The following is a 15,078-nucleotide window of genomic DNA, read 5'->3' on the forward strand; positions in this document are numbered from 1 at the left end:
TGTCCACAGGATTCTCCAGGCAAGAATACTGGAGTGGGTTGCCATTCCCTTCTCCAGGGGATCTTCCCGACCCAGGGGTCAAACTCACATCTCCTGTGTCTCCTGCTTTGCAAGCAGATTCTTTACTGCTGAGCCATTAAAGTTTAATCAATCCTTTTACTCCCACACTTTCATCCCCTATCTGAAGATTAATGACACAGAGTAGGTGCTCAAAAACTACCAGTCAACTCCCCATCCCATGGGAATAACTGCCACAACCCTTCAGCAGATGTAAAGTATCTATTCCTGGAGTCTTATCTCACCAGAGAGCTGAAAGGTGTCTTAATCTCAATTTTCGACATACTATCTAGAGGGCCTTATACACACAGCAGGTTCTCAAAAAACATTAAACTCTTATCTCTTGGGGGTTCTGTTAAACCTTTCTGCTTCCAAGATATTTCCCCCTCTCAGAAAGTTCAGAATTTAAAGCTACCCTCATTAATCTAGTGAAGAGCCTACATTAACTATCTGTATTCCAAGACTGTGCGTCACCAGTCTATGCGTATTAAAACAACTGGTTAATGACTAAATGAAGGTATGCATTCTTCATTTCACTTCCATGGTAAATCCTGATTCTCATCCTTAGGAGACAAAAAACCCCTGTACCTTGTATATTAATTATAGTTCAATTAATTAAAAGAATCCTCTAAGTCTCCAGACATGAAAAAAACCTTTGACTGGTAGAAGACAGGAAACACCCTCTTTCTCCTTCCATCTCTCTGGGCCACGCTTTCTCAGGATCAGCCTCACACCATGCCTCAGGCCTTGATGAGGGAATAGCTCACAATCCAATGGTCCGCCCATCCACTCACCCCTTCAGTCCAGTGCCAGCACTTCCCCCAGCTGCCTCTCACCCTCCTCCGCTTCCTGCAGCAGTTACTCAGGTTCTTTTCCCAGAAAGGTCTACTCCTTCATTCTTGCATTCACTGAGTACCTCACCTGTGGCTACAAACAGGCTATAAAGGTGGACAGCTAGGATTCTCCATTCTCTGAAACTACCAACTCCAGTGTACAATGGGATGACACAAACGCCACACAAAAGCACCTAGTTTGAACAGGTGTGACACTTAGGAGGAATGGTGATGCAAGTCTCTGGGGAATAGAAGATAGAGAAGATGAGGCTGATGTGGGAGCTGGGGTCAGAGGGCAATCAGCGTGCAGTCTTTTTTTAAGTATAACTGATTTACAATGTTGTGTTAGTTTCTGGTATACAGCAAAGTAATTCAGATAAATATATATGCTTTTTCATCTTCCTTTATGGTTTATTATAGGATATTGTTTAAAGCATTTTAAAAAATTTATTCATTTATTTATTTTTGGTCATGCTGGCTGTTTGATACTGCACAGGTTTTTCTCCAGGTTCAGGGAGCAGGGGTTACTCTCTAGATGCAGCATGCGGACTTCTCATCGCTGTGGCCTCTCCTGTGGCGGAGCACAGGCTCTAGGGCATGCAGGCCTCAGTAGCTGCAGTACAGGGGCTCCGCAGTAGCGGCTCCCAGGCTCTAGAGCACAGGCTCTATAGTTGTAGTGAATGAGCCTAGTTGCTCCGCCACATGTGGGGTCTTCGGGGATCAAGGATCAAACCCATGTCCTCTACATTGGCAGGTGGATTCTTTACCACTGAGCCACCAGAGAAGCCCTATTATAGAATATTGAATATAGTTCCTGTGCTATGCAATGGGACCTTATCTATTTTATATATAGTTTGTATTTGCTAACCACAAACTCCTAATTTACTCTTCCTCACCCCTTTTCCCCTTTGGTAACCATAAGTTTGTTTTCTGTTTGTGAGTCTGTTTCATAAGTCCATTTGTGTCATATTTTAGATTCCACATATAAAGTGATAGTACAAGAGCTTAAAAGGCTTCTGAAATGATCTAGTCCAACTCTAGAAAGAGACTTGAAACAAACCCCACGAGGCCTCTGAAGTAACCCAGAGACCAGCTGACAAAGGTATAGCAATAAGAAAGGAAATTCAATTAAATGAGTCCAGGGATCCCAACCAGAAAAGTCAGAGAGTACTGCTGCCATTAATCTGACCAAGAGGAGAGTTAGCTACATTCCTGGACATGCTGGATGCAGATGCCGCCAGCATCCAAAAGTGAACACAGACATAGACCAGGATGGAGTCTTCTAATGGTCCCAGAGGCAGGGAGTGTGGTCATGAGCAAGGGCCTCTGGAACCCAACTGGCTTGGCTTCAATTCCCTGCTCTCACAAAAAAGTTAGTGACAAGTCATCTGTGCCTCAATTGCTTACCAGTAAAACAGTGATGCTGATAATAGTATCTACTTCATGGTGTTGCTGTGAATGTTAATGAGCAGCTGTAAACAGTAAATGCTAATAACAGGTGTAAAGAGCTTAAAACTGCGTGGTACACAGTAGATGCTATATGTGTTTGCTCTTGAGTTTCAAACTGTCAAATTAGCAAAAGTGAGCAAATAACCCTTACTCTCCTAACAGCACAAAACACTGGACTTGTCTATCAGGAGACAAGTGATTCCAATGGAACTAGTTTTGGGCATATGAACCTAAACTTCCCCTGCCTCAGACTACAACCCAGAATATATAAAATGATAGAGATTTCAGAAGAGTTCAAATCAAGGGCTTTTCAAAAAACTCTAAAATTCAAGCTTCAACCTTCTCTCCTAATTCTTCCTTCAAGGATCAATTTTTAAGAGTTTAAGAGTCACTGTTCTATGTTCCCAGGTGGCACTAGTGATAAAGAACCGTCCTGCCAATACTGGAGATGTAAGAGACATGGTTTATAAGATGTTTCCAAAATATTCTTTCTGATTCTCTTCCTATTTCCCAAATGCAGCTCGAATCAAACAGCTTTGCTCACCTAAGTTCAGTTCAGTTAGGTTGCTCAGTCGTGTTCAACTCTTTGCGATGCCATGAACTATAGCATGCTAGGCTTCCCTGTCCATCACCAACTTCCAGAGCTCTCTCAAACTCATGTCCATCGAGTTGGTGATGCCATCCAACTATCTCATCCTCTGTCATCCCCTTCTCCTCCTGCCTTCAATCTTTCCCAGCATCAGGGTCTTTTCCAATGAGTCAGTTCTTTGAATCAGGTGGCCAAAGTATTGCAGTTTCAGCTTCAGCATCAGTTCTTCCAATGAATATTCAGGACTGATTTCCTTTAGGATTGACTGGTTGGATCTCCTTGCAGTCCAAGGGACTCGCAAGAGTCTTCTCCAACACCACAATTCAAAAGCATCAATTCTTCAGCGCTCAGCTTTCTTTATAGCCCAACTCTCACATCCATACACGACTACTGGAAAAATCATAGCTTTGACTAGACAGACCTTTGTTGGCAAAGTAATGTCTCTGCTTTTTAATATGCTGTCTAGGTTGGTCATAGCTTTTTTTCCAAGGAGCAAGCATCTTTTAATTTGATGGCTGCAGTCACCATCTGCAGTGATTTTGGAACCCAAGAAAATAAAGTTTCTCACTGTTTCCATCGTTTCCCCATCTATTTGCCATGAAGTGATGGGACTGGATGCCATGATCTTAGTTTTCTGAATGTTGAGTTTTAAGCCAACTTTTTCACTCTCATCTTTTTTCTCCAACTTTTTTACTGCTCACCTAAACTGGGAGACTGAACAACAGACTGGTTCCAAACAGGAAAACAAGTACGTCAAGGCTGTATATTGTCACCCTGCTTATTTAACTTATATGCAGAGTACATCATGAGAAACGCTGGACTGGAAGAAACACAAGCTGGAATCAAGATTGCCAGGAGAAATATCAATAACCTCAGATATACAGATGACACCACCCTTATGGCAGAAAGTGAAGAAGAACTAAAAAGCCTCTTGATGAAAGTGAAAGAGGAGAGAGAAAAAGTTGGCTTAAAGCTCAACATTCAGAAAACGAAGACCATGGCATCTGGTCCCATCACTTCATGGGAGATAGATGGGGAAACAGTGGAAACAGTGTCAGACTTTATTTTTCTGGGCTCCAAAATCACTGCAGATGGTGACTGCAGCCATGAAATTAAAAGACACTTACTCCTTGGAAGGAAAGTTATGACCAACCTAGATAGCATATTCAAAAGCAGAGACATTACTTTGCCAACAAAGGTCCGTCTAGTCAAGGCTATGGTTTTTCCTGTGGTCATGTATGGATGTGAGAGTTGGACTGTGAAGAAAGCTGAGCACCGAAGAACTGATGCTTTTGAACTGTGGTGTTGGAGAAGACTCTTGAGAGTCCCTTGGACTGCAAGGAGATCCAACCAGTCCATTCTAAAGGAGATCAGCCCTGGGTGTTCTTTGGAAGGACTGATGCTAAAGCTGAAACTCCAGTACTTTGGCCATCTCATGCGAAGAGTTGACTCATTGGAAAAGACCCTGATGCTGGGAGGGATTGGGGACAGGAGGAGAAGGGGACGACAGAGGATGAGATGACTGGATGGCATCACCGACTCGATGGACATGAGTTTGGGTAAACTCCGGGAGTTGGTGATGGTCAGGGAGGCCTGGCGTGCTGCGATTCACGGGATCGCCAAGAGTTGCACACAACTGAGCGACTGAACTGAACTGAACTGAAATTCCAGCTTCCGCAACTGCTGAGTTAAGGCCTGACTCAATTCTGCCCCCACTGGTAATTAGAGGAAATACACCCAAGTGTCCCTGAGGCACTTCACTCGCTGAAAGGTAGCTGCAAAGTGCAGAGAATCTCACAATAAAGAACGTTTTACATTGTTGTGCTTAATCATCACAACTTCCTAAAGTGGAGAAATTTGAGGTTTATCATTCTTGTTTTACAAGTAAAAAAAAAGGTTGGCGGTCCAAAGAAACACAGTGACTTGCTCAGGGTCCTGTGGTTAATAAACCACAAAACAGAGATTAGAACTCATTTCTACATATCCTAGGTAATTCTCTTTACAATCTGGGACTAAAGGGACACTCCCCATTCCAGGCCACTAAGTTTCCAGTCCTAGCTTTCATCCTGTGGCTTGGGGGAGGGTAAATTTGTGGACCTAGGTTCCATCCTCTGAACAAGAAGTGAGTAAATTTAGAAGTCCTGGGGCAATACTTCACCCAACTGAGAAGACCACCCCTGAATTAATAACCCTCCAGCTTAAAGGAAATCAACCCTGAATATTCATCAAAAGGCGGGCTGCTGAACCTGAAGTTCCAACACCTTTGGCCACCTGATGCAGAGTCAACTCATCAGAAAGACCCTGATGCTGGGAAAGTCTAAAGGCAAAAGAAGCGGTGGCAGAGAATGAGACGGTAAGATAGCATCACCAATTCATACATACTTAGTTGTTCAGTCGTGTCCAACTCTGCTACCCCATGGACTATAGCCCATGAGGTTACAACAAGGCTCCTCTGTCCATGGAATTTTCCAGGCAAGAATACTGGAGCAGGTTACCATTTCCTCCTCCAGGGGGTCTTCCTGACTCAGGTAATTTAGAGGAATTACCTAAATTTAGAGAAATCACACATCTTCTGCATCTCCCACATTGGCAGGCAGATTCTTTACCACTGAGCCACCTGGGAAGCCCCAGCATCACCAACTTAATGGACATGAATTTCAGCAAACTCCGGGAGACAGTGAAGGACAGAGGAGCCTGGCATCCTGCAGTTGCAGAGTTGGACATGACTTGGGTAACTGAACAACAGCAAGCTTTGAATTCTAGGACTTGCCAAGAAATGACAGTCTTCCACAAGGGTTAACTCACTTCTTGTGCAAATAAGCCCAAAGCTAAGCTCCTGCCTCTGACAGACAGGTACTCAACTAAACCAGTTGCCGTCTGCTCCCTATTCCAGTGAGGCTAGGAAACTTCATGTTATATTGAAATTCATCTGCCACGGCTCTGAAAACACTGTGATGGCAACCCACCATCCTCTCCTTCGCTCTCAGGATCAACCAGAAAGAGAGTATGAGCAGGTCGTCCCGCAGAAAGATAATGTCAAAACATTTTCCCCAAAATGTGTTCCCACTAAGACAGAAATTTCAAGTATGTAATTGAGCAACGTTCCGTCTTTGACTCACAGATCTGGACACCCTCCACCCCCGCCCACCCCTTCGTCTCAAATCCTAGCTGAGGCCCAGGGCAGGAGCCAATCCCGCAATCTCGAGCATTTCAGAAACTCAGTTCTCCCCCAGAGAGCGCCTGGGGCCCTGGCTAGCCCCACCCCAACTCCATACCCAGAGGCACAGAGAGCGAGGCTCCCCGACGAGGCAGGAGGCTTGTCTTACGTAAAAGACCTGGCCCGAAAAAGAGCTCGGATTTGGGGGCACTGCTGGGAGAGAAAGTGGGCAGACTGGTCGAGGCCTACAACTGAAACAGGCTCGTTTCCAGAACGACAAAAATCCCCAGGAAGACAGCAAAGGAACGAGGGGGTTGTGGAGTTGGTCCTCTTGGAGAAACTTTTGGGAACACCAAAAGTAATATCCAAAGTCCACCCCCCATTTCGAGGCGGGACCGGGGGTGGGGTACTCTAGGAGGGGCAGTCCGGAGCCCGATGCTGGGTATGAGGGGAGGAGGGGGCGTACGTCCCTAGCGGAGCCTCGGTTCCGGGCGCCTCAGTTCCGGAAAAGGGGCGCAGCGGGCGAAGTTCCTCTGCCCGTTTCCCAGCTTTTTCCCGTGTGGTCTTTTCCCACGAGGCCGTGAGGAACGCTAGAGGGAATCGTAGGTCCCCGAAATGCCATCTTTAGCGCTGGAGGAGCCCAGGCAGCCGAGTCTTCTCCCCCAACCCCGCCACGATTCTCCCCACGTGCTCCGGCCGGAACACAGACTGCGAAAGGGGGGTTCCTCCCACGTGGAACCAGCAGTCACAGACTACGTGCAGGGTGGCCCGCCCCTCCAGGGGCGGGGGTTGGGGGGAAGCGGGAGCGCGAGTGCGCTCGGGATAGCAGAGAGGGAGAGGCGCGCGGTGCACGAGCCCCGGAGCCTCGCAGGCGCGCACACGCCTGCCGGTGCCTAGCGGACGTGGCTCCTCCAGCCCAGGGTTTTTCCCCGCGGTCCTGATATTTTCCGCGTCCGCGGCCCAGAATGGGGAGAAAGCGGGTCCCCGTACGGTCTAAGAGAAGGATTCCTAGTCGGCCGGGACCCCGGAGAGAGAGCCGCGGACAAAGTAAGGTTCTCAGAGGCGAGCCAGCCGCCCCTCCCGCGCTTACTTACCTTCTGCACTTGGTCGTGGTTGAGCTCCGTAAAGAAGTAGGCGAGCAGATGTGAGGCAATCATCCTGCCAACTCCCGACGGAACAGAGTTGGGAAACCGAGGCCGGAGCGCGTGCGGGGTTAGGAGAGCCGCGCGGTCGGACCGCTTTGTACCTGGGCTTGGCGGCCCGGCCGGGATTGGTGAGTCCGGGAGGCACACAAAGAAAGCACACGATGGCGCGCCCGGCTGGAGGGTTTCGGTCTCTAAAAACAGGTTTTGGTAGTCGCAACTGCTGAACGGAGACCAAGAGTCACTCCCGGCGACGTGTTGGGATGTCCCACTGTCAAAGTACTAACTTCAGCCACAAGATCACTAAGGCTCAACTTGAGAAAGAATCGAAGTCCGACTTCACTAGGGCGACCCGACCTCTCCGGCTCATACGTGGGCTGCGCTCGCCCGCGGATCTTCTCGGCTAGGTGTCACGGCGGTGCTAGCGGCGGCCTGGGACTCCTGTGCTGGAGTTCGTGCAACAATGTGGCTTATTGAGGGATTGCCGGCTCGCGGGCCGCCGGGTCAGTGACGCGCGCACGCCCATTGGCTGCGCGAGGAGGGTGTGTGCGCCTACCGGCCGCCCGCCGCCGCGGCGCAGCCAGTCGGAGCTTACGGCCCGCGGGCGCGGCCGCTCAGACACGGAGTGGGCAAGCTGAAGGGGCGCGCCTGGGGCGGGGGGCGGGGCCAGGAGCCGAGGATGAGACGTGTGGTCCGTGGCAAGAGGCTGCGGCGGAAAGGCGCATGAGCCAACGCCGCGTCAGGCTCAGCTATGGGGGGGGGGGGGGGGGGTGGGGGGAGTGGGGTGTGGGGGTGTGTGCATGATCACAGACCCGGAGTGTGGGGTGACTGGAAAGACGGGTCAGCGGACCTGCACACGCCCTGGGCGGGGAGAGAGACATTGTCTGGCATCTCGGGGTCATGTGAGGGGCCCCTGCTACAGGGTCACATTTCTGAAGCATCTTAGTTCTCACCTATTGTGGCTCCAGGCGTCCGCGCAGTGCTGACGCAAAGTTAGCCGCCACAACTGCTTTACTTTATGCCAAGCTTCAGAAAACTGAATGAATATGAGTTTTACTAACTTGGTTTTACAGATGAGGATACAGAGCCCTTAAGAAACTTGCCCAAGATCACACAGTTAGTGAGTGGCAGATAAGGGAAGGAACCCACTTCCCTCTCTGACTTTGAGGCCCTATTCTTTTCCCTATTAGTTATCCCATCCTGCCATTCTAACAGCCGGGAAGTGGAAAGCAGAAAAGAACTTTTGTCTGCAACTGTGGGACTGACGCGTGAGTGAAACTGGGCGGGTGGTAAGTGTGTAACCAAATGACCCTGGCCATGCGTGGAGTGGGGTGGCTTAGGGATTCTGAGACAAATAGGAGCCACAGCTAATGTCCAGCATCAACCTTTTTTTTTCCTTTTTCTGGAAATTTTATTTTTTTTTTTTTAATTTTATTTTATTTTTAAACTTTACATAACTGTATTAGATTTGCCAAATATCAAAATGAATCCGCCACAGGTTTACATGTGTTCCCCATCCTGAACCCTCCTCCCTCCTCCCTCCCCACGCCAGGGAGAGGGTGGGAAGATTTGGGAGAATGGCATTGAAACATGTAAAATATCATGTATGAAATGAGTTGCCAGTCCAGGTTCGATGCACGATACTGGAAATTTTATTGAAATATATTTGATTTACCATGTTGTGTAGATTTCTGCTGTATGGCAGTGATGCTGTTATACATGTATATTCTTTTTCCTGTTCTTTTCCATTATGCTTTATCACAAGATAGTGAATACAGTTCCCTGTGTTATACAGTTGGACTTCATTGTTTATCCATACTATATATAACAGTCTGCATCTGCTAATCCTGAATTCCCAATACTTCCCTCCCCTTGCCCTCCTGCTTAGCAATCACAAGTCTATTCTTTGTATCTGTGAGTCTGTCTCTGTTTTATTTGTGTCATATTTTAGCTTCCACATATAAGTGATATTATATGGTATTTGTGATATTATATGGTACTGATCTTTCCCTCTCTCTCTCTCTTTCTCTTTCTGACTTATTTCACTTAGTATGATAATCTCTAGGTCTATTCATGTTACTGCAAATGGCATTATTTCATTCTTTTTATGGCTGAGTAATCCATTATATATACATACCATGTCCTCTTTACCCATTCATTTGTAGATGTGTGTTTAAATTGTTTCCATGTTTGGGCTATTGTAAATAGGGGTGCTTGTATCTTTTCGAACCACAGTTTTGTCTGGGTATGTGCCCAGGAGTGGGACTGCTGGCTCATATGCTGGCACCAGACTTTGATTCACGATGGAAGCCGGCAAGAGTGACTGCAGCCTATGGGAGATCCGTGATTGTGGAGAACAGCAAGCCTGAGGTTGGAAAGATCACAGAGGAGGGAAGATGAGGGTTTGCAGTGTTCTGCTAAGGCGTTTGTCCTTCTCTTATAAACAGGGGAGTACTATCTGCAATCTATAATAATAATAAAACAGAAGTATTAAATGCTCATTCTTGGGAAATAAACAAACTTATATACAAATATACAAATTTCTGTATGCAAATATACAGGAAAAAAAAAAAAAAAACCATCGATGATCTAGCCCCTCAGCAAAACTTCTCAGAAGCTATGTACTCTTGCCAACTACACATTCTCACCTTCCCTCCCTATACTCCAGTCAGGCTTAGGTCCAAAACTGTTTTGGTCATAGTCACCACAATGATGTACATATTGTCAAATCCTCTGTTCCTATCTCTTTTTTTATCATTTAAAATGTTTTATTGACATGTATGTGATTTATGGGCTTCCCTGGTGGCTCTATGGTAAAGAATCTGCCTGCCAATGCAGGAGACATGGGTTCAATCCCTGGGTCAGGAAGATCCTCTGGAGAAGGAAATGGCAACCCTCTCCAGTATTCTTGCCTGGGAAGTCCCATGGACAGTTGAGCCTGGTGGGTCCATGGGGTCACAAAGAGCTGGCTATGACTTAGCAACTAAACAACAACAGCACAATAGATTTACAGTGTCATGTTCGTTTCCAATGTACAGCACAGTGGCTCTATATGTATATGTATATGCTGCTGCTGCTGCTGCTGCTAAGTCGCTTCAGTCATGTCCGACTCTGTGCGACCCTGCAGACAGCAGCCCACTAGGCTCCCCCGTTCCTGGGATTCTCCAGGCAAGAACACTGGAGTGGGTTGCCATTTCCTTCTCCAATGCATGAAAGTGAAAAGTGAAAGTGAAGTCGCTCAGTTGTGTCCGACTCTTAGCAACCCCATGGACTGCAGCCTACCAGACTCCTCCGTCCATGAGATTTTCCAGGCAAGAGTACTGGAGTGGGTTGCCATTGCCTTCTCCCTATATGTATATAGATATACATATATATCTATAAAACTGTGTATATATTCAATTCTATATATATATATGTATATTTTTCAGATTCTTTGATAGGTTATCCCAAAATATGGAGTATTTGGAATACTGTGCCATACAGTAGGTCCTTGTTGGTTATCCATTCCTATCTCTTTTATACCCTTGTCTTACTCCATCTCTCAGGGATGTTGGGCACAACTGACCAAATCCCTCATCTGGACACACCTTCTTCTGCTGAGCCAGGGAAGCTCTACCTTTCTGGTTTCCCTCAAACCTCACTCCAGGTTCCTTAGCCCCTGTTTTCTCTACTGGTAAATGCTGGCATATTCAAGGGCTGTCCTTCACCCTCTTCTCTGATCTAGTTACACTCTCTCCCTGGTGTTCCCTGCCAGCCCCATGACTATTATATCATTTACGTGCTGATGACTCACAAATGTAGATCCGCAGCAAGGACCTCTCCCGGAGTTCCAGACTAATTTCTCCAACTGCCATTTGTCATCTCTCACTGAAGTGACTAGCATCTCTCATCTAACATGTCCAAAGCCAAACTCAACTTGTCTTTTCAAATCTCTTCCTTTCCCAGTTGTCTCAGCATATTGCATCATCATCCACCCTTGATTCCTTCCTACTACTCACCTTCATCTCCAGCCAGTCTGTCAGCGAGCAGTCAATCTGACCCAGAGCCAAGCCACCAACAACTCAGCCAGAGCCAATATCACGCTTTCCTGCCTTGCTCCCTGCTCCCATTCATGCCTATCTCCACCCAACCCCTATAGTCAGTTCATACAAACCATTCTATGTACTGTGAACCACAAGAAGGCAAGATCTGTACCTGTGTTGTTTCCTCATGTCCACAGGGCCTAGAATGGTGCCTGTCACATGGTAGGCATGTAATAAATATTTGTTTGATAGATGAATACACAAAATTTAGAGATAACCATTGTCCACATTTTGTATAACAATTCACACACCAAACATCTCTCACCAGACTGCAATAGTCTCATAACTGGGTTTCCCTCTTTAGATATAGAAACGCCACAGATAAATAGGTTTAGCTATCCAACAGAGATTCTTAGAGACGTGATGTGATCTTATTTGCTTTTTTAGAGCAATAATTGCCCTCCATGTGGATACAGGGGAAGGAGGTCAGAGACCAGAGGCAGAAAGAGGCTGAAGCTATAAGATAGCATCAGGACCTGAACCAAGGTAAAGTTAGGTTAGGGAGTCAGGCAATACGGTTAGGTGTTTTAAAGTCTGAGGTGGTATTGATGGCTTTGGCTAGGAGTGGGAGATGAAGAGTAGGATGCCTGCTGCCTAGAAATACTGTCTAGAAATACTGTCCAGTAGTACAGTGTTACAAAACCTTTTGGCCCCAGGCAGGTGGGACCACACCCAGTCAGTCAGTCAGTCAGTTCAGTTGCTCAGTCCTGTCCGACTCTTTGCAACCCCATGGACTGCAGCACGCCAGGCTTCCCTGTCCATCAACAACTCCCGGAGCTTGCTCAAACTCATGTCCATCGAGTCGGTGATGCCATCCAACCATCTCATCTTCTGTCGTCCCCTTCTCCTCCTGCCTTCAATCTTTCCCAGCATCAGGGTCTTTTCCAGTGAGTCAGTTCTTCCCATCGGGTGGCCAAAGTATTGGAGTTTCAGCTTCAGTATAAGTCCTTCCAAAGAATATTAGGGCTGATTTCCTTTATGATGGACTGGTTGGATCTCCTTGCTGTCCAAGGGACTCTCAAGAGTCTTCTCCAACACCACAGTTCAAAAGCATCAATTCTTCGGCACTCAGCTTTCTTTATAGTCCAACTCTCACATCCATACATAACCACTGGAAAAACCATCACTTTGACTAGACAGACCTTTGTTGACAAAGTAATGTCTCTGCTTTTTAATATGCTGTCTAGGTTGGTCATAGCTTTTCTTCCAAGGAGCAAGCGTCTTTAATTTCATGGCTGCAGTCACCGTCTGCCCAGTAGGTCATGTCATCTATGATTCTTTCTCCACATGGTAATTGTAGAGCCTCTTCCCCACTCCCCTCTTTGGTCCCATTTTATGTGGACCAGATAACAGTCACAAGGTACTTCAAGTGCCTGTTATCTCACAAAGCTCCCAATCCTGGGAGGTGGTTGAAGTGGGTATTGGTACAAGCCCCCACACGTACATGACAAAATAAAGAGTATTGCTCACTCAAGGCCAGGACTTACATCTTCAACTTTTCTGGCTCCAAACTCTACACCTGGGATTTATTATTTATTGATCCTCAGATCCCACACACACACACACAAACACACACAAACGTTGAGGAGTCATGACACATCCATGTAATTTACATTCCATAACCCAAAGAGAAATCAATCAGCAAATACATTGTAAACAAAGCCTTGCTTTGTTCCCATGGAAAATCCCATGGACAGAGAAGCCTGGTAGACAACAGTCCATGGGATGGCAAAGAGTCGGACATGACTGAGCGACTTCACTTTCACTTTCTTGCTTTGTTCAGGACAGTCTGTTCAGTGCTGTGAGAAATACAAAAGAAACACAAAATGTGTTTCTTACCTCTGAGGGATTAACTGTTCAATCAAAGATATAAAAGCATTATTACAGAATGGAAAAGTCTATCACTAAGAGCAAAATGGGCTTCCCTCATAGCTCAGTTGGTAAAGAATACACCTGCAATGCAGGAGACCCCGGTTTGATTCCTGGATTGGGAAGATCCCCTGGAGAAGGGATAGGCTACCTACTCCAGTATTCTTGGGCTTCCCTTGTGGCTCAGCTGGTAAAGAATCTGCCTGCAATGCAGGAGACCTGGATTCAATCCCTGTTTCGGGAAGATTACCCTGGAGAAGGGAAAGGCTACCCACTCCAGTATTCTGGCTTGGAGAATTTAATGGACTGTATGGTACATGGGGTCGCAAAGAGTCGGACATGACTGAGTGACTTTCACTTTCACTTTCAAGAGCAAAACATGTGTGTGTTTATATGTGATGGAGTTTTGGAGGAGGAAGAGACAAAGCCACAGGCCAAAGTCAGCCAAGGCATATCTGATAGATTCAATGCCAGCTTTTACACAAGGCTGCCTCTTGCCTCACACAGGGCTGACCTGAGCCTGACCATTAGGCTTCAGGGAGCTGCCCTGGGAAGAGGCCACTTTGGCAAGAGGCTACTCTATTTGCCAAATATTCCTTTTACTAGTTGGGATTTATCAAGTTTGCAACAAAGTGATGGGATTACTTAGAGAATTTTAAGACTGAGAGCGGGCCTGCCCTGAATGTAAATGTTTAGGACCACTTGCATTGTGTTGTCTTTAATGTTGGGCCCTAGTGATATGCATAAATGTCTTATGTTTCATAGTTCAATTGTAACATATGAATTTGAGAGATCGAGGAAAAGAGTCATTTAAAAGCAGTTACAATTTAAAAATTGAAGTCACAGGGTACACAATAATCTAATTTTATCTGTCACAGTTGCAAACTGAACACGATCAAGCTAACTTAAGCAGAAAAAGAGTTTATTGAAGAATCTGTGGTCCCTTTCAGGATCTTCAGGAGGACCAGAGAATCAAATTCAGAGACTAGCCAGCTAAGCATAATGTGCAAATTACACCATCAAACTCTGCTGGTGAATATGCTATTACTGTGGCTACCGGGCTCAGGCCTCTTTGCCCAACACCTGATGTTAAGCATAGGGTTTTATAGCTGGTATATGCCACAGCCACCTTTGATGATTAGCTATCTATCTGTCAGCATCCTTGCTAGAAGGAATTCTGCATGGCACCGCTTTCTTTATGGTATTTGCCTCTGAACTGACATCTTACAACTGATTGCCAGAACCTGAGCCACATACTAATGCCCTAGATTCAAGGGAAGCTGGGGAAACAGGCCCACAGGGTCAGGAGTCACAACTTGGAGAAGTCCTAAATTAAGAAGGGTGTTCAAAGGGGCTGGGCAGGCCCAAAGCTTGGCAACACATTCACCACACCCAATAGCCACTAAATGTGCAGCATTCCAAAGTTTAAAGCAATCTACAGATTCAGTGCAATCCCTATCAAACACCAATGGCATTTTTCACAGAAATAGAATGAAAAATTCTAAAATTTTCTAAAATTCTAAAACTATGGAAACGCAAAAGACCTTAAGTAACCAAAGTGATCCTGAGAAAGAACAAAACTGGAGATATCACACTCCCTGATTTCAAACTGTACCACAAGCTACATCAGTCCTCAAAATAGTATGGTACTGGAACAGAAATACAACACAGATCAATGGAATAGAATAGAGAGCCCAGACATAAATTCATGAGGTGGCCAAAATATTGGAGTTTCAGCTTTAGCATCAGTCCTTCCAGTGAACACCCAGGACTGATCTCCTTTAGGATGGACTGGTTGGATCTCCTTGCAATCCAAGGGACTCTTAAGAGTCTTCTCTAGCACCACAGTTCAAAAGCATCAATTCTTTGGCACTAAGCCTTCTTTATAATCCAACTCTCA

The 15,078-nt window shown here is 46.2% G+C and overlaps 1 protein-coding gene across 1 annotated transcript in view; it reads right to left on the reverse strand.

The window, feature by feature from the left end:
* The window catches only part of HK2 (hexokinase 2), a 70,336-nt gene extending 62,653 nt beyond the window's left edge, over positions 1-7,683 (reverse strand). The window contains exon 1 of the mRNA XM_006067902.4: positions 7,180-7,683. Coding sequence (XP_006067964.1) covers positions 7,180-7,242 — 63 coding nt within the window. The 5' untranslated portion in view covers positions 7,243-7,683. The remainder of the gene's footprint in view (positions 1-7,179) is intronic.
* Between the last annotated feature and the right edge of the window lie 7,395 nt (positions 7,684-15,078).

The sequence above is a fragment of the Bubalus bubalis genome, chromosome 12 (assembly GCF_019923935.1).
Source record: "Bubalus bubalis isolate 160015118507 breed Murrah chromosome 12, NDDB_SH_1, whole genome shotgun sequence".
In the NCBI taxonomy this organism is placed as follows: domain Eukaryota; kingdom Metazoa; phylum Chordata; class Mammalia; order Artiodactyla; family Bovidae; genus Bubalus; species Bubalus bubalis.